The 20,129-nt window shown below is 42.1% G+C and overlaps 1 protein-coding gene across 3 annotated transcripts; it reads right to left on the bottom strand.

Annotated features, from left to right (window-relative positions):
• Positions 1 to 170: 170 nt before the first annotated feature.
• Positions 171 to 19,777, bottom strand: FAM168B (family with sequence similarity 168 member B). Of its 3 annotated transcripts, none has more exons than XM_038146010.1 (7): positions 19,597 to 19,777; positions 13,036 to 13,116; positions 9,059 to 9,142; positions 4,470 to 4,612; positions 3,400 to 3,577; positions 1,542 to 1,671; positions 171 to 243 (listed from the first exon to the last, which is right to left on the bottom strand). In XM_038146010.1, exons 2-6 carry the CDS (start codon positions 13,103 to 13,105, stop codon positions 1,559 to 1,561), a joined length of 588 nt encoding a protein of 195 aa, XP_038001938.1. In that variant the 5' UTR covers positions 13,106 to 13,116; positions 19,597 to 19,777; the 3' UTR covers positions 171 to 243; positions 1,542 to 1,558. The 3 variants fall into 3 exon arrangements, with proteins under 3 accessions (XP_038001938.1, XP_038001940.1, XP_038001939.1); XM_038146012.1 differs by lacking the exon at positions 19,597 to 19,777 and adding an exon at positions 19,453 to 19,501; XM_038146011.1 differs by lacking the exon at positions 19,597 to 19,777 and adding an exon at positions 19,084 to 19,388.
• Between the last annotated feature and the right edge of the window lie 352 nt (positions 19,778 to 20,129).

Genomic DNA, 20,129 nt, shown 5'->3' on the forward strand with positions numbered 1-20,129 from the left:
TATCATTATAATTAGCTAAAAAATTGCAAGACAGTCCACAAAACAGGATTTGCTTTAAGACTAACTGCTGGAGTTCCAAGATGTAAGATATGCAGCACTGGAAAATCTTCAGTGATCAGGAATTAGTAGTGTTTAGCCAAGTGTTGAAAGCATTCAGAAGGAAAGTCCTGGTTGGAGGCATGAGGGCTTCAGCACCAACTTTTAAACCTCAATTTCTTGATTGCATATCTCCCATCTTTAAACCTACATTAAGAGGGGGAAAAGAGTGGGAAATACTCTCAATTAGGTGAAATACCATTTGAGTGAGGCAGAACACACTAACATTGCATGTACCACATACACCAACAAATGCCAAGTGTTAAATAATGTTGCCCTAGCACTTATCCTGCCACGTTTTGAGTTAAGAATACACTACATGGACTTGCTCTGGTCATGTCCAGTCCAGCTTTCTGTCAGCACTGCCATTGTTTTAAAGGTAGAAGATGGAATATTAAGAAGGTAGTTCGTGCTAAATTTAATTACCAGCAGTCATGAGTTTATTAGCAGGATAATTTTCACTTCTTGTATTTGTGTGATGTGAGACTCTTGGCTGAAGTGCTTCATGAGAAGCATTTCAGATCTGCAGACAGCTGTGCACCATCCCAGCACAATGAGAAATGGCTGCTACATTACTAACTCAAAGGGAATGGTCACCTGCAATCTCAGAACTCTGCACTTCTAACTGCTGAAACAGAAATCCAGAAAAAGTTAAAACAAAGTTCACTTTTGTCATAAACTAAATGGACTAAAAAGCGAAAATTTCAAGTTTAGTTGGTCTGAACAAGTCACTAATTCAAATGAAGAAGTTTTCAACTTAAGCTAAAAATAACCCAACAAACCAGAAATGAAATGGGTATCACAAAAATATTAGTCCTTTTGTCAGTTTGACACAGATTACACCCCCATAATCCATCCCACTTTATAGTAGATTTCAAAATGAAACTACTTTTCTTGAAACCCCTTATCTAAATTTTGGTTCACACTAAAAATGATTTTTCCATGCTGACTGCATGAAATACAAACTGATACTTACCTGAAACAGAGTGAATATATGAAGTTATCTCAGGGTTATCTCAAATCATCTCAAGGTTTCAGCAGTTTGCGACAAATATTCACCTTCTGAGCAAGGCAAAACACCTTGCCTACATATTTAGGCAATCACAGATAATTTGACTACCAAGTCAAATACATTCAATTCAGGAATCACAGTACTTCTGAATTGAACAAATTACCAATGATTCCAAAATACTGCTTACATTTAATTTGAGATATATTTTAGTAAGGCAAACTTAAGGCTCATTCTTTCGTATTTGACAATCATGCATTGTGAAAATTATTCATGACTTGTAGACACAGACCACCCAAGAAACCCCAGCAGGATTTTTGAGTATTCCTGCTCAACTAGAATACTGCAGAAGCACCCCCCCATTGCAAAATGTCCCCCAGAGAACCTGAAATACTGTTGTTTGTAAGAAAGATTAACTGCTTTCAATGCAACTTACACTGACTGCCAGGATGATCACCACTGTGGGGGCACATAACTATAGGTTGGTGTTCCTGGAGCCCGATACGTGGGCATAGTAACTGGATGAGGGGCTACTGGAGTTGGGGAATGAGTTGTCAACAAAGTACCTGGAATGAAGAGAACAGTTTTTCAGTAAGCAAAAATTCTAGTGGAGAGGGAAAAAAAAAAAAGGAGAGGGGAGAAAAAAAATCTAAGTAATTTTAAAGACTATTACAACGTACGCATCTTCAAAATTACCAGTATTGTTTTGCATTCCAGTCCCAGTCTTCTTCAAACCTTTATGCCAGGGGGCCATTGTAGCCCAGTGGATGTTTAGGCCCATGCATACAAAGATATTCATTACTGAAAAATAGCCCTAGCAGAAACCCTGCAACATAAGCAATTCTCCCCACAGCAGGCTTTACATGCCATTAAGAATATTTGATGGTAGAGATAACTTGACTGATAAATCAGAATAAATTAGTTCTTTGCATTATAACAGATAGGCCTTTTCTCCACAAATAAAGCTCTGTTAGCTCAGTTTATGACACCTAACTCCTCTGGTTTTGAAGTTTCTAAAATTCAATAATAACTTTGACAGGATAGAAACCAGAATCTCAAAACAAACTTACGGCTCTTGTTTATTAGATTTTAAAATTAGCATCCCTTGAGTGAATGCGGAGTTTTCTTTGTGAGTTAACACCCAGTGAGTAACAAAGCATGGCACCTCCTCAGCAAACACTCAGAGATGATACTGAATTATTGATTAAGCACCATTCTCTGCAAAACACCAAACGACTGTGGCAACAGGAAGAAGACATCCCCAACCATTTCCCATGACACAGAGGACCTGCAGGTAGTACAAACACACAAAGTGTTGTATCTCAAGACAAGAAAGGTCTGTGATATGAGGGGTGAGCCCAGAACACAGCATTTTCCTCAGCTCTTAGAGGCTGCCTCTTTCAAATTACATAGAGAATTGGAGTGGGAAGAGGAAGTCACACTCTTGACACTGGTATGAGGAGAAACAAAGGGTGCAAGAGTAAGTGATATTCTATACAGATATGAAGAAAAACTGCTCTCCCATAATACTAACTCTGAAAAGAGGATGTGGTACCTCCATCCTTAGAGGTGATCAAGGTACTGCTGAACAAGAACAAACCCTGACTTAGCCGGAGTCGCTCAGAAGTGCACTGGTGAAGGCACACCTCGAGTGCTGTGCCCAGTTCTGGCCCTTCAGTTTGGGAAGGATGTTGAGACACCCGAGCGTGTCCAGAGGAGGCAATGAGGCTGGAGAGGGACTGGGAACACAAACCCTGTGAGGAACCACTGGGGGAGCTGGGGGTGCTCAGCCTGGAGAAAAGGAGACTCAGGGGTGCCCTCATCACTCTCTGCAGCTCCTGAAAGGTGCCTGTGCTCAGCTGGGCTGGGCTCCTTCTCCAGGCAACACTGACAGAACCAGAGGTCACAGTCTCAAGCTGTGCCAAGGGATATACAAGTTGGATATTAGGAAAAATTTTTCACAGAAAGAGTGATAAAGTTCTGGAATGGCTGCCCAGGGAGGTGATGGAGTCACCATCCCTGGGTGTGCTTAACAAAGCCTGGATGTGGCACTGGGTGCCAGGGTTTAGTTGAGGTGTTGGGGCTGGGTTGGACTCAATGATCTTGAAGGGCTCTTCAACCCAGACATTCTAGGAATTCTGTGAAGACACACAACCTGCACAAGTCCTTCTGAACTGAAGTTGTATGATTTTGTCAAGTGCACCTGTGGCATCACATTTTGTAATGTAGCTGTGCCCCCCCCGGGCTCAAAGGAGAGCTCCACTGAGAAGCAGCCCTGGTGTGAGTGCACTCACCTGCTGACATTGCCATAGTGGTCCCAGCCACCATGCCCATGGTGACCCCGTTCCCTCGGGGTGGCGGGATTGGAGCAGGGTACATGGTTGCTGGCATTCCATTGGGCTGCACGACTGTGGTGTGGTGGATTACGTGGGGTGGTGCTGCATACAAAGGCTGCGTGTAGTAAGTGCCTTGCTGTTGGAGAAAAAACAGTACATGAAGTAACTACAGTGTATCTGTAGATAAATGATAGCTTCTTTCACAAATGTATCATAAAATAAAAGTATTACTCTAAATGCAATGAATTTACAGAGAAGCTGAAGCATTTACTTAACTATTACAATTGTTTCACTTGCAATTTAACATTTTATCCCTTTTTAAGGCATTTAGGATAATATGTGAAGTACGGACCTTAGTAGTTCAACAATAAGGGCTCATGCATCATTCATTCCCTTCCTTTTGATCCCTTTCATGTATTAATCCATGACAGAACTTCTCATTATTTCACAACTTTTTATTCAGTTGCTTTTAGTAAAAGAATCCAATGTTTTTGGCAAATCCAAGTACACTAAGCAGACTGAATAAAACTTGTTACATGCTTCTTAATCCTCTTCAGCTACTGTTTACATGCCAGGTGAGTTCCCACCACGCAAAGGCCAACTTTTCCCTAAAATACCATATTTCCTGCAATGTCTTAATTCTATCCTTTGTAATAGTTTTCAACAGCTTCCCTAGCATGAGACTTGGTAAATCTGTGAAATTACAACAGAAACTTCATAACAAAAATCATGACAATTTTTACAAACAGAAAACCAGGATACTGATAGTTATAGGATCCAGCAGGTTCTGATAACTGCTGAATTTAGTGTCTCTTCGAAGAGTGAACACATTACCAGTAAGTGCTGAGTAACTGTCAGGCAAGAGAGGATGTAAAATTGCACACACACTAAATCACTGTATTAAGAATTCTTATATAGCAGGCAGCTAAAAATTCTCCCAATGCACAAAGAAGTGAATGAGATGAGAAGTTAAGAGTTCACAGAGATTACAGGGGCCACAGAGGCATTGTGTGGCTCTGCCCACGTACCTGTGCATATGGGTTCTGCTGGGGGTAGGCACTTCGGACTGGGTACACAGCAGTCTGGTAGGGGTTGGGTGACGACGAGTAGGGCGGCACTGCCCCACTGGTGGGTGAACAGGACACTTTGTACGGGGTGCCTGGCGTGTAACCTGGAACAAAGCAAATCTGCATTCACACACAGAGCACGCTGCTTCCCAAAGGCAGCTACAATGACTTTCATATTCCCCAACTCCATGAGCTTCATGGGAGTGCTTCATTTAGTATCAACATCCAAGCACAAGGCCTATCATTTGCTAACACTGGCAACAGCCTGGAAATAGTACTTGGCTGTGTCAACTAAGCATGAAAAGGTAACTGTATACTTGCACAATTTATTTTTCAAGTCTATGGATATGGGGCAAAAAGTGCATTTTCATAATAACACATTAAATACCAGGATTTGGCATATTAGGCAGCACCCCTACATAGGGGGACTTGACACATGTGTCAGACAATTCTCCACACACCCCTAAATCATACTGGCAAAACACAGCAGCAGTCAACAAACCTGCTGTAGGAGATGATACAGCACAAGAGTAAGAATTTCAAAAGCCAAAATCATCTAAAGACCTCATGATGGATTTTCGGAGAACAGAGACAAAATCTGCAACCTCTACTTCAACTTACCTTTATTTCTATTTGTTTTCTGGCATTTTCTGAGCTGGCTAAGATAAACATGAAATGCTATACCTTTAAAACACAAACACTGCAAAGTTCAGTGCAACTGCAAATTCAACCTGGAAAGCACTAAGATCCTTAAATCTCCTTTTTGAGTATTATACATGTAGACATATCCTTAAACATCACTTAAGAATTGTTTTTATACTACAGTAAGATTCCAGATGACATCAGAATGTGGTTGGCATTCCTATTATAAGGTCCCCAAAATCAGCCTGCCTTTGTAAATGTTTGGAACTGAGGAATTTTTAGAGGGATAACTGGAAACTGCTGGTTCATACTGCCCAAAGACAGCTTTTCCATAATTTCTCCAGCCCTCACCAGACAAGGTCTCAGGGTCAGAAAAAGGGCTTGAAGAGGCATGGAGGAGATTGTGATATATATAACGTGTGCATATATAAAATGTTTCTGCATGCTACACCGCCAAGATTATTCCATGGCCAGAGCGGGAATATGAACACTTCAGCAGCAGCATCCAACAGCTTTAACATTCAGGATAGCACACAACAGGCATGACCTAGTCTGAAGAAAGCATCAAGGCCCTTGCCTGTGCTGCTGTGAAAAGATCTTGGATCTCATGCAGGTCTACCACACTGTGAGATATGACATCCACGGGTACAATTTGTAGTTAGTTGGAATTGAATAAACTAGTACCAGGGCAGGGCAAGAAAAAACAGACACTTAGTAATTACAGAAAAAATAAAAGAGTATCAGAGTAAAGATTAGGTTGATTTAAAAAACTGTCTGGAATGGGCTGACTTCAATACAGACAACAGATCTGAAGTTGTATAGCAGAGAGAATTTGTGGCATTTGTGCTATCAAAAATCAGTCTGTGCAAACAGCATGATGACACATGACCCTTATTTGCCTCGAAGAAGGCTGGGCTTCTTTGCAATTTCACGACACTCTTCAAACTAAAAGTTGCTTAGCTAACAAAGAAAAAGGTTGACTGTTTCTTTTTAATAGAATTTTTACCATTAAAAAAGCTGTACCACAGCACTTACTCTGAACTCCTGCTTTTAGAGATCCTAAGTATTTCACAGATCTAGCATGCTGAGGAAGTAACTTCTATTAGTATGGGGAGCTATTTGTGGTGAAAACCCCAGCTACAAAATGCTGAACATGAAGAATCACTACAACCACATCCTCAGTGAAGCCCACTTTCATTCTAAAAACCCACTGATGCAGCTGCACAGGCAATTTCTCTTTCATTCTTGCAAAGTGGTAAATCTGCACAAGAGGTATGCTGCCATTGCATTGATTTTTTCTTCTCCAGAATATGGAACAAAGACCTTAACAGTAAATGACAGGATAAGTCAAAACCACAGTAATTTATGACAGTTACCTGTAAAAAGGAACCCTTTTGTAACAGCAGTGGCACAGCACATTCAAATACTGCTGTGTAGTATGGACTTACAAAAGCTTTGATTCTACAAACAAGCTGTTACATCAGAAAGGTTAAAAAAAGATATAAACCCATCCCAGCTGTTAGGACAAAGTGCTCCAAGTTGTTATCTGCCTGAATTAGAGGTCTGTACATTTTGAACTTTTGTTCACAGCTTGAAGAGCAGCTAAAAATTAAAGCTATTCTTAGTTCTGAAATAAAATTGTGCTTCCTATTCAACAGCAATAAAGACTAACAGTACTAGTTTTTAAAAAATTAATGACAGTCAATGACAGTATATGATTTTTATGCATCTTTATTTCTTTTTCTTATAAGTGAAAAGGTTCTTTCTTTGACTTTGGTATATAGTATGAGATTGTCAAATTTGCAGGCAACTCAGATGGAGGAGGAATCGAGAATCTGACTCCATGTTCTCAGAAGGCTGACTTATTACTTTATGATATTATATTAAAAGAATTCCATACTAAAACTATACTAAAGAATAGAGAAAGGATACAGACAGAAGCTTAACAAGAATGATAATGAAAAACTCGTGACTCTCTCTTCCAGAGTCCTGACACAGCTGGCTGTGATTGGTCATTAAGTTAAAACAGTTCACATGAAACCAATCAAACAATGACCAGTTGGTAAACAATCTCCAGACCACATTGAAAAGCAGCAAACACAGGAGAAGCAATCAGATAATTATCGTTTTCATTTCTTTCTGAGGCTTCTCAGCTTCCCAGGAGAAGCAAAAGGACAAAAAGGACTTTTCAGAAAATATGGCAGTGACATGAGATATATTCCAAGATTAATCAATGCAAACTAATAGTACAACATGACTAAGTCTAACAGGCCAAGAATCTTTGCCAGAATTCCCCTGATTTGTTAAATTGATTCCATGCAGCTTATCCTCAGCTTTCTGCAGCAGGATTTGCAAACTGCAACCTGTACTAAGGCTGGATCTACCTCTCAGTTACCTGCTCCTAGGATCAAAGCCTACAGCTCCTCCTCAGCACAGCTGCAGGATATATGCAGGGCAGCACAGAAAGCAGTGAAACTGAAGGGCCTGACAGCAATAAAGCCAATGATAAAAGCCCACATGGGGCTCGGCCACCTGAGCTAAGCGCTCCACCCTGATGGGAACTGCTCTTCCTTGAACATGGCTCTTGGGGTAAGTTCTGGAGCAATCCAGTGCAGATGCAAACTGGCATCCCCAGATATGATACTGGCACAGTGGCAATACCCAGCCATGGGACTGATTTTTTTTTTAGTTTCTGGAATCTCTAACATTAATCTGTCTCCTTACTTTAAATTCAAGGCCAAAGACAAGTTCTGCCTCTAAGCAGCAAACTGAACAGTGACAGAGGTTGTACCAACCAGAATCCCACACAGTTCCAAGGAAAGCTACACACTTGTAACAGGTTCTGCAGGCAAACATTTTAGATGAGTCTTTTGTCTAAGTAATTGCTGCCACACCCTGAAGAGTCTCCTGGTAGTTAATGAAGTCCATCCATTTCAAATACTGAACTTCACTACCAAGCAAGCTTCCACAGCATAAGCTTCCCAATTTCGAGAAGTATCCTTTCCTACTGCCAGAAATTACACAAGGGCATTCAGGGACAGACTTGGTTATGTGCCACACGTATCTCTGAAAAACTGGCATGATACATGGAAGTGGAAGAGTTCTGAGGATGCCCAGCTCTGCATTAACAAAGCAATGTAAGGAATTCCTTCCTATACAAAATAACCATCGGGAGAATACTGTTGTATCAGCATGTTCGTGCTTTAAGTGGAAATTACACATGACCAGCTTCTGTTTCTGAGGATTAGCACATTAAAATCATGTTCTACTAATGAAAGCAGAACGACACAAAAATAACTTTGGTGAGTGCCTTGTTCTTCATGTCTGTTTTCCCACTCCCCTTTTCCTAGGCTCATCTCCTTCCCTTCCTTAAATGACACACATGAAAGTGCAGTAACCTAAGTCCTTGCCCTGCATCTACAATGGTGAATCAGCTTTAGCCAGCAACCAGGCTTTCCAGACCATCAGCTTGTGCAAGACAATCCTAAGGGCAGAGAGAAGCCAGCAAGCTGAACTTGGAAAGATACAATTTAAGAAAGGGATAAAATAGAAAAAATTTGAGGATAACAGAAGAAAAAACAGAAATCTGGAAATGACCAGAAGGTTTCAAAGCAAGCAGAGCCATGAATGAAGCAGTGAAGAGAAATGCAATGCAAACCTCAAGGATTACCTGGAAATACAGAAAAAACTGAAAGAAGCTGTTCCCTTCTTGAAAGGTACATGCAGTATGACTTAAGATTATAATGTTTTTAATTTATCAGATGATTCCTTATGAGTCATGTCCAAGGTAATATAAAACTTATCCCACAGTACAAGTGTTGTTGTGAGCCCCTACAGCTTTTCCTCATTCTTGCTTCTAACCACCTGCAAAGGTCAGGTCCCTGCTGTGAGACCCCAATTCCACATACCTGTTTGGAAGGTAGGATTTGCTCCAGGATACATGTTGGGGGAATAGGCAGGAGCAGCCGCTGCATAGCCCATTGGGAAGCCAGCTAGGAGAAAGAACACGCCACAGTTATCTTCTAGACTGACTTCACGCTCAAAGTTCTCACTGCACATGCTTTAACTGAGGCAAGCAAACAGCCCTCAATCCCACCTTCTCAAATAAAACACTGCAATCTCCCTCTCCCAAGCCCCCTGAAGATGAATGCTAAGTGAAGAGAACAGCTATGGTTTCACAAGTCCATTCTCTCTTACACCCTCTTCCAGCCATCTCCGTTGTAACTCCTAAGTTAGTTGCAAAACTTGGTTTTGCGTAACTGTCCTGCGCTCCTCCTCCTGGTGTGACATACAAATAATGCCTTAAGATTTTAGCTTTTGTATTTTTCATGTATTTGTAATCTTGCAATTATTTTCTTTCTAACTCTAAGCTCCATATAGAGTATTAGCTACTGTCTTTGCATTTTGGTCAGAAAAAACAATCCCTCTCCAGGCCTAGCAATCAAGGACACCTCCCTGACTCTGGCCCTGAGAGATGAAACAAAATTGAGTTTCAGGGGAGCAAACTGGGGGTAAATGACTTCATTACTTGAAGGTGGAATTGGAAGATTAACCCCGATATGCAAATGGACCAAACTTACAAAAGTATGAAAACCTGTGAGCCGTGGTCCATTTTTGGGTGTAGCCCCTGGGGGGCTTCATCTGCCCTAAATGTACCTGAAGGCCCTTCAAGAAACAGAATTGCTTTTTATTCCCTTAACAGTCTGGCCTCTGTTTTTAGGTAGCCCCCAAAAGTAGATACAGTACTTATCTGAATGGACTTTTTCACAGAAATAAATTCCTAGAAGTTAGAGTGACTCTGACTCTCCAGATCAGAGGTATCTCAAGTAAAAAGTACAAGGCAGTAGCAGCCCAAATTGCTTGCTGAATTTTACACATATGTGCTACTACACTGGGTATTAAATGAGCTCCCCAGTTTCAGACACACACTGTGACAGCAGTAATGAGTGATTCACAGAGGAATTGGCAAAATGACAGTGAAACACTTCTGCACCAGAGAACACTGTGATATACTCCAGTGTAAGGCACAACACGGCATTAGCAAAAGCTTGTTACCTGAAAGACACAAAGCTTGTTCAGATTAAGTGAAATTTCTGAATTAATCATAGCTATTAGTTTTCCCAAGAACCTATTTACATTATTCAAATCTGTAAAGCCAAGTAATGTCTGTATTCAGAAAGATGGAGTTACTACCACATTCTCCTCTCTACTTATAAAGATTTCAGCTCCTTCAGATAAAAGGCAATTAATATTTGCATACCCACTGTCAGACTCAGAGCTTAGTTTTAAACTGCTGTTCAAATTCGAAGGGTTTTTATTTCACTATGAATCCCAGAGTCCTCAGCAATTACTCCCAACAATAAGAATTACTTAGCTCAGGACTATATATGCTAACCCAGTTTTGTAAAGCACTCTGTAAACATATCAAGTGACATACACTTGGCACTACTATTAGGTGGTCAGCACGGAGAAGGCTAAGAAAAGCCTTAGGCTTAAAAATCAAAGTTAAAAATAACATCGCCAAGTCATAACTTCAGAGTGTAAATAGCTCTTCAGTTTTCAAACTCACAAGCTGCTGGTGGAAAGCTTTAGTACAGCTTAACCTTACTCAAACACAATACACATCTGCAACTGTGTGTGGGAAACATTTTCAGTCCTTTCTTTCCTTCTTCACAACTTTAGCTGCACTGAGGAGCACTGAACTACCTAAGAAACAGGTCATTTGTGGAAAATGTAACTACAACAAGCAGCAGTTTTAGCTTCTACAAGGAACTTCCATCCATATGAGAACATTTGAATATTGATTTCTTGCTGCTGTAAAACTATCCAACAGCCTAAAATAGGTGTAGTATAATATAAACAGTTATTAAATATGCAACAGCTTTAGAAACACATTGCCTTTCAGTAATGCATTCCACCTACTGCTGTGTTCCTCACTTTCTATCACCATGCAACCCATGTAAATGCAATGACTGGGAGTGGAGAATCTGCAGCTTTTAAATTAGGGGAAGCAAAGAAGAGGGACTTAGTCATGCAACATTAAAAAAAAAATCTTAAAATGCAAGTCTACTTTTCATTTTAGAGAGAATGTGCTTTGTATTTATCCCACAATCTTAAAGCCTGGACCAGGTAGCTCAGCAAACTATCTAATGTAAGACATTATTGACTAAGCTGAATTTAAGGGTCATAGTTGTGTGAACTGACCAACTGACTGATGCAAGGGAGAATTCTAAGTAACCACCTTGTAGCATGATATTTAAGGCACTTCTGCAACAATTCTATATCAAGTCCATCTATTTCAGTTATGCAGACTGGCAAACAAAGTACTTACATAATTAAATATATAGTCTAGTATAAATAATAGTAGATAAACAATTAGAGATTGTAATATTGTTTAAACTGCTATTTATGAATTTACAATAGTATTTTTTCTTAAATAAAATTAAGGTACAACTTAGTTTAGTATAGCCAAAAGCCTCATTGCAGTACGTAGATGCTTATAAGTACAAATCAAAACCTGAATAATATAAATCTAAGTTTAGAAAATGAACAGAGCTAAAGATATGAAGTTATATTCAAATAATCCATAATAATCCATAATAATCTTTATCTAAAGCAAAAGAAAGGCTGGAAGAAGCAATCTATTATAAATACAGAAATAACTGTCCATATATTATATTAATTAGTAAGCCTCTGCTGCTTGCCTTATTATAAGATTACTACAGCCTTAAAAACTAAGACAGTTACAGAGAGTAAAACCATCCTGCAGGACTTATGATTACATAGTGCCAATTTTACAATTTATTACTGCACCATTCCAGTCACTCAACAGACCTAAAAACATTTAAACACATTTTGTGTTTCCCTTATAAATACTGTAAAAAATCAAGGAAGGTACACTACTTTGAGGAACATGAAAAGCAAAAAATAAAATTAAAATGCTTTTGAGACAATCAACCCAATAAACGTAATTCATTCATGCACCACTGTTTAGAAGGAACAGAAAAAAGTAGAACAGGAAAACAGGAATTCTAGTGCATTACCCAAGGTGAAAAACAGATTTAAGAATGATAGGAAAATATAGTACAGCTACCAAGAATATAAACAGTACCAGCACAGAATAATTTCTGCCTCCCAACACAGATACCAACTAAATCACAAAACTGCCTCCCTGTAAAAGCTAAAGAAGTTTGACTTCTTATGAAATACAAAGCTGAGCAGAAAAGACCCTGCATCCTCTCCCAGGATGGAAACTCCCTTCTGTCAGAGATAACAGAAAAAAAAGACAGCATCAAGATAGACTGCTTGCAATGTCTCCCAGATGCACGCAGACTTCTCTTCAGCCTTCCTGGAAAGTTCTGTCCAAATCTAATTTTGCCTCATCCAACTTTTAGACTATAGAGATATCAGAAATGAAGCCTCCTTGCACATACATTAGAAGATAGGGGGGAGGAAACCTCATGAAAAACTGTAAGTCAATGAGGAGCAGATAAAACAAGAAATTAAATGTATTTCCGTTTCAAAAACAGTTTTGACCATTTTCTTGGTGCCACCTTTGATGCCATGCTTTGGGCAGTCAGAGGGCAGACAGCATGAACAAGAATTAGAGGATAGAAAGGTTAACGGTGCCAGTCAACTGGCAGCAGAAATAGATTGCCTCCTCTTCTTGCAGGGCGTAATTATTATAACTCCTAAAATAAGCTGCATTGGAAGAGATACTGAAGTTAGAAATATAACAGAAGAAATAACATCACTCTTGAAATGCCACTTTTTAAATTTAATCCCAAAACAGATTTACATGAAGGCATTCATAAGTGACAGTTTCTTCTTGACCATGAACAAAGAGCAGTGTAACCGAAACTCGCCAGAAAACAGAGCTGCTTACCTGGATAACCAATTCCTTTGGCATTTGCATAGGGAACCCCAGAAGATCCAGGGCTATACACAGGATTCATGATTTCAGCAACTGAATCAGGAAATAAAGAAAAAGAAAACCAGTATTTACTTAAGTATAGGGAAAGCTTGAAGTTGCAACAACTAACATGAAACTGGAAACAAGGAAACATATTGGAAGAAAATGTAACAAATGAAAAAGCAACAATTCCACCACTTCTCAACATTAAAGCTGTAGCTACAGGCAGGAAAGAATCACTGCAGGAAGAAGTTTCAAAGCATCCCAACCCTCAATCAGCCAGAGAATGTCTCAGGAATGAAACATTCCCTGCTGTGGAGTGCGCTTTCAAAATATTTCCATAGCCCAGAGCTTCCCCATGGTGTGCAGATCCAAACCCACTGCAGGGGTTCTCCTGCGCTGGACCTCTCTGCTCCTGCCATCTGTCAATCATTCAGCACCTCCCTACCATTTATCGATCACTCAGCGCCTCTCTGCCACCTTCCAACCTTGCTTTCTTCCCAGTTCTTTCCTGAAGCCTCCAGCCAAGGGATGCAAATACTTACAGTCTATTCCTACTGACACTTGGAGCCTGGCATTCCAGTCCTTTACCAGCACTGAACTATCAAACACCCAACTACTACAGAGGCAAGTGACACAAGGCTCTGCGCATTTAGACAGCGAGCCCACACCTCTGTCTTCATTTACCTCCTGCCAAGATCTTCAGAGCCTATGACAAGCTGACAGTTGTGTCCAGTCATTTCTGAATAATGCACTCACACAAAAACCAGGCTCCTACAGCCAGCATCACCCACAGGAATAAAATCAAATCCCTTTTAAAAACGAACCTTGTATGCAAACGCCAAGGAAAAGAAAATTGCATTGAAGATGCTTCAAAGTGCCTCACACAGGAATACTGTCCACAACTACTACTCCAGTATTTTAGGAAAAAATCTTCATATTTAAAGCTCAGTATCTTCAATCATCTGATTTTCTGCATATATAGGTAAATAGATATACACACATCTCTCACTTCACAGGGGAGGTTTACATTGAGTATTTGAAAAAGGTTCTTCCCCCACAGGGTGGCTGGGCACTGAACAGGCTCCCCAGGGCACTTTTCACAGCACCAGGCCTGACACAGCTCAAGCAATGTTTGGACAATGCTCTCAGGACACGGTGGAATTCTTGGGGTGTTGTGCAGGGCCAGGAGCTGGACTGATTGTCCCTGTGCGTCCCTTCCAACTCAGGACACTCAATGATTCTTCCTGCAAGCACCCAAGACAGAAAGGCACTCTATGAAACCAGACTTTCTTATTAACTGCTAATAGCTGACACTTGAACTTCCTCTTCTACATCTCGAGATGCTGTCTTAAACCAACTGGGTGCTAAGCAGTTAAACAGAGTTTAAGGAAATTTTGTAAATAAAATTTATGAAACAAGGAAGTTTAATTACACATGCACTACCTTAGTTACAGGATATGTTATGGCAAGAATCCAAGTGGAGTTTATCAGTATAGGTGCACTGATAAACCTAGGGTAAGTGACTCTATAAAGCATAAACAGTTTGCTTTTTAAAGGAACACTAAAACCAGCTCTGTGCCAAGAGAATTAGGAGCACCTGGTACACAACAGATATAAAACTGCCATTTGTGCAAAATTAGGAACCAGTAAGTGCTGTCAGAATGTTTATAACCAGGTTTCACAAAACACTCCAAGTCAATATAAGATAATGACAAGATTCATCAGTTTCTTGGGCTTCCTCCTCTCACTTTCCAACCATACTAATTTACACAGGATTGCCTTTTTCGTTCAGATTCATATGTGATTACACATCAAGAAAACAGAATCCACTGAGTTACAAAGCAAACAAGCTGCCATTTACATCACTTAGGATGAATAAAGTTCCCCAGAGCAGCATGTTTTAATCACCTGAGCCACACCTAGAGCCATTTGAATCAAATCTCTTTGAAAATGTTCTACAGCAAGCTATACTTCAAGAATAAAAAAAGGGCTTATAGTGCTATATATAGTACTTAAAGTGCTATATTCCACTGAAGCCCTGTGGAGTTTTAGCAGCATTAACTCTGTGCCATAATCAACAGGTGTATTTTGCTGGACCAGCATTTTCTTTTAGCAAGGCTGCTCTTTTCTCCCATACTTGCTTCAGTGTATCCTTCTCCCTCAAGTAAAATTCTCACTTACTTGAAAACTTTCAATTTGTTCCCTTTATATATCCCTGCACTTTCTTCTCATGTGCATTTCTGCTCCTCTTTCAATGTTGATTTTGTTGCATTTTGTCTCTAAATTTACAAAACCCTTAGGGGCTCAAGCTTCACTTCAGTTTCAGCATGTCCCAGCTATGGGTTAAAGCCTTAAGGAGATGGATAAACCTTTCCACTCAAACAACACCATGCTCTCCCACACCCTCGTATTCCACAAATGTGCTGCTCCTCCTTGCAGTCCCTATAGCCATTAGGAGAAAACACTCTGGAACTTTCTCACCATTCTGAATGGCAGTGAACAAAAAGAACCGTCAGGTGGAAAACCAGCAAGGGCCTCCTGTGAATATTTAGGCAAAATACACCAAAAAAATCCCAACTATTAGAAATATTAGTAGAACTGCAGAACAACACATGGACATACACTATGGGAGATGGCTTAAAGAGAAAAAACAGACAACACAGTCCTGATCTCAAAGGAAGTACAAACTGACAGAGAGGAACTCCACCTGAGTAAGGGGAAAAAAAACCCTATAACAGTGGTAGCCTCAAGCTGTTCACTTCCACTACAAATGAATCCATGCTTCCAACTTCACGCACAAATTAATTCAGCTTTGGTGGGACAAGGATGTACTTTCACCACCAGCCTACACAAAGTGCTCACAGTCTGTAATGCAGACAAAATGTCAGACCACTTCTAATTAAAAATAATTATTTTCAGGTCTCCTCTGAAGGACCCAACGTGTAGGTATAATTATGTAGTATTACCAGTGGTTGCAATCATCCCACTCTTACCATAATTTTACTTGGAAGGGCATCTGTCACACTAAGATGTGGAACCTTGCAGTCCACTTCCCTGGAATGCTCCAAGTCCACATCAAACACTAGGGAGGACTGGTATAAAGGGAACCCAAAGAATCTGTGTCTTTCAACTGCTTTGTTGGCATTCCCTCCAAAGCATTCTCATGTTAATGAATATGCAAATAAGTGTCTACAGAGCATCATGTATATAAATTGCACAGAGCTAACTGTATAGGAATTACTCTTTCAGCTGAAATGAAGGCAATCATACCTATTAAAGATGCTCTGATTAAAGAGTGCACAAGGACGCTGGGAAGTGCAAACCTTCACCTTTCACTCTTGCTAAAGCCAGGCAATCAAACTCAGTTTTCATCAGGCCTGTTAGGTCTCATCTTGGTGCAGATACCAGGACAACCATCCTCCTCTTAAACCCAGGTTTTGGGAAGCTGAGCACAAAGGCCAACCACCGATAACGCTGAAGCTCTACCACCCCAGTTGGATCTGTTTCGCACACAGCTTTTCCTGCTACATCCAGGACAAGCATGCTTCTAGGAAACTCTGCTTTTAAAAATCATTTCACAGAGATGAATGTAAGATCCTACAGATCAATGCAAACACTGTGAGAGAAACTGCACATCCCTTTGTAACACACGTATTTTCTTGCTCCTGATTTTCACACTATCAGAATAAGATCTACCAAATTCCATTTAACACTCTTTTGATGACAATTCCACCACAAGAGTTGGGGAGGAATCTCCAAATACCTTGGCTAAAGCACACTACTGTGGTCTAGTAATGTTTTCCTTCTAGGATCTTAGGCAGACTCACTCACACCAAGTCACTGCAGTGTTTAACATCGATCCACTCTGGAACACTTTCAGAATGCCATTTGCCATGAAATTGTACAAATGACCCAATTTGCACTTGCTAAGTTACTTACCATCTTAATAACACTCTACATTTTACCCGTTTGACTTCCAGTCAAAGCATAATACAAGTAAAATACATAAGTGCCTGGTAATGTAAAAGAAGTAATTTCCACTGCTAAGTAACAAAGAAAATAGTGCACGACACTTCAGCTCTTCAAACAACTGACAATTAAGGTCTCAGTTACACTATGTTAAACCTTCGGCCACCAAACAGGCCATTTGATGCAAATCCAAGGCCAAATAACAGGCACTTTTCTCACAATTAGTTAAAAAAAGGGGGGCTCATGTTATAGAGACCAAGCCAAGGCACCCCATGCTGTACTGGTACTGGCAGGTAGTACTTAATTCCTTCCATTCATCCAAAGACCTCAAAAAAAGTCACTGAATTTTCCCAGGAAGGAGGAGAAGCCCGTTCAGGAGAGAGCAGAGGTTTATGGCAGCCCAGGAGTGCAGGCAGATGGAATCAATGCTCACAGAACGGCCATGCAGCTGGCAAGCAATCCCTGCACTGCGACCCCTCACCAGGCTGGAGCAGATAAGCTGGCTGCCAGGATTCTGGGCTCTGCTGGAGGAATTTTGGATAAAGGATTGCTAGTTTCCATCTATCAGCTTGGGAGAACTGAGACACATCCTCAGATGGCCAAGACCAGTTCCAGTGCAAGGAAGGGAGCAGCACTGGACAGTGACGGGACAGACTGAGGTTGCAGAACCACAGTCTAGAAAAGGACAGTCAACGTCTTTGCTCAAAGCTCACACAAAGTAAAACACAAAGCTGGAACTCTCGTTCCCATGCAAGTCTTCCTCCCCTGAGTTACGAGATGTTGTCACAGAGAAAGAATAAGACACCTCCAAGCATTCTGTTTTGTGTGCATGCCTTCTTTTTTCCTAAGGCTAAAAAGGGAATGGAGCAGTTCAGGCTTTTTAATCCTTTCTAGGGAATACAACTCTCACCTGCAAGCCTGATCTACCAAGGGTTTGTTAGGGGCTTTTTCCTATGTAAAATACACCTACATTAACACCAACACTACTTGTACTCAGTTCAGTAAGGATGGAGACAACAAGATCAGATGTGAAAGACGCAACAGTTTCACATGTCATTCACACAAAGAAAACCTACACAAAAAGCATAACACTAAGATCCTGCTTGTGATCCAACTTCATTTGTATGTTGTGGCATTGCTCTAGTCTTCAAAATACCCCAGAATATTATCAAAACCTTCTTTTCTTCAAAAAAACCCCTTCTAACTTACAGAAACATTAAACAAACTGCACAATATTTCTCAAAGTCTATAATTTCTGTTGTTGCTATGGTACAAGGGGATAGAAGATGCCAGCTCCAATCCCTGCATCTCCTGTATAACTTTGAATTTGTGTGTATTCTCACCTCAAACGAGTCTTCAAATCACCAAGCCCTTACTGTAAGAATCATAGAAGCCTGTCTATTGCCAAATTTAGAGGAAGTTAATCAACTATGAGAAACAGAAAAAAAATCAAATTGGAAGAATATAACTTCACTACATTAAGAAATTTAGAATGTATTTAGAACTTTTTAGTTAAGCCCCAGAGCTGTTTCTTCCTAAAATCCTAGAAAGCATTTTTTCGTTACATTAATTTTCAATTTATTCCCTACTACATTCTGAAATAACATGAAATTGTCACAAGCCACAACGAACACAGAATTTCCAAAAGCCTCCTGAGCCCTCCTCCATTCCAACCTCTGAGTTCGAGTAATTACCATCCCAAAGGCGCAGGAAAGGGTGCGTTCTACCAGCGTGCAAGTTTTATGGCACTGACAATTACACATATTGCAGCAAAATCGCATCATAGTAGGCAGAAAGTCTGCTCGCAGGAGGGAACATGCACACGAAGACTCAGCATTCAAGAACAAATCAAGTTTCACAGAGATGAATGTAAAAACCCACAGATCAATGCAGACACTGTGAGACGAAGTGCGCATTCCTTTGCAATACATGTATTTTCTTCCTCCTGATTTTCACGGTCGGGCAGAAACACAACCAGAGTAAGATCTACCGAATGCCGTTCTGCCCGAGAGCCGGCTGGCTGCCCTCATCGAATCCCTGACTTTTTACCTTTCTCAGAGCACTGCTTTCACCATTTGGCTGCTGTTTCTACGGCTCCAAACGACGCAGAAAAGCACGGCGAGCCCCGTTTGCACCTCCTCCCTTTCTGCCTCACCAGAGACCACCGAGGACCGAGCCGAGATCGCTGCCTGCAGCTCACAAAGCTACGGGCACACGCGGCCCCCGCACCGCTCCCGCACGCAGCCGCAGCCTCCGAGGCCGCGCAGGGGAGCGCAGCCGGCCGGAGCCCTCATGACGACACGCTCCATTTCCACCAAGTTCGCACCCGGACGATGCTGCGCCGCCACCAGCGCCCGGCCCCGCCGCGCTCCGACCGCGGGGGCCGGGCCGGGGAGGCCGCGGGCCCTGCGCAGGTACCTGTTACGGCCGGAGCCGGTTCCCCTCCGCCGGGCGGGCCGCAGCGCGGCGGGGCCGGGGCCCGCGGCCCGTACCTGTCCCGGGATGGCGCGGCGGCCCCGGCGTAGCTCCGCGCGTCCCCCCCGGGCCCGGGCCCGCACTCACCGTGAGCGGCGGCGCTGCGTGCGGGCGGCGCGGCGGGCGCTGGCTGAGCCGTGCGTGCGGGTGCCCGCGCCTGCGTGCGTGGGTGCGTGCGCGGCCCCGCGGGCGCGGCGCGGCACGGGACGGGAGGGGGCGGCCGCTCCGCGCCGGCCGCACCGCACAACTGCGCACCGATCGCCCTGACGTCACTTCCGCCCGGCCGGGGCGGGGAGGCGGTCACGTGTGCGGAAGGCCCGGGCACGTGACGGCGCGGGCCGGCCCCTCAGCGCCGGCGGGCCCCGCTCCGCAGCCTGAGCCCGCTGCGCGGCTGGGCGGTGCGGGGCTTCAGAGTAAACAGGGCAGCGCAGTGGTGTAACTGCACGTTTCAGTGTCCCAGGGAGCCCTAAAGGCCTGCTGCGTAATTCCGTTAAAGCACCTGGCGGCACAGCTCGCTGGCGCTTCCCTCAGCCTTGGGTTAGATGCATAAAACCAATCTTTGCCATGGGTCACAGCAGCTTACGGTGCAAAAGTGAGGCTGGCTGGCATGGTTCTGGAAG

The sequence above is a fragment of the Motacilla alba genome, chromosome 9 (genome assembly GCF_015832195.1).
Source record: "Motacilla alba alba isolate MOTALB_02 chromosome 9, Motacilla_alba_V1.0_pri, whole genome shotgun sequence".
Classification (NCBI taxonomy): Eukaryota; Metazoa; Chordata; class Aves; order Passeriformes; family Motacillidae; genus Motacilla; species Motacilla alba.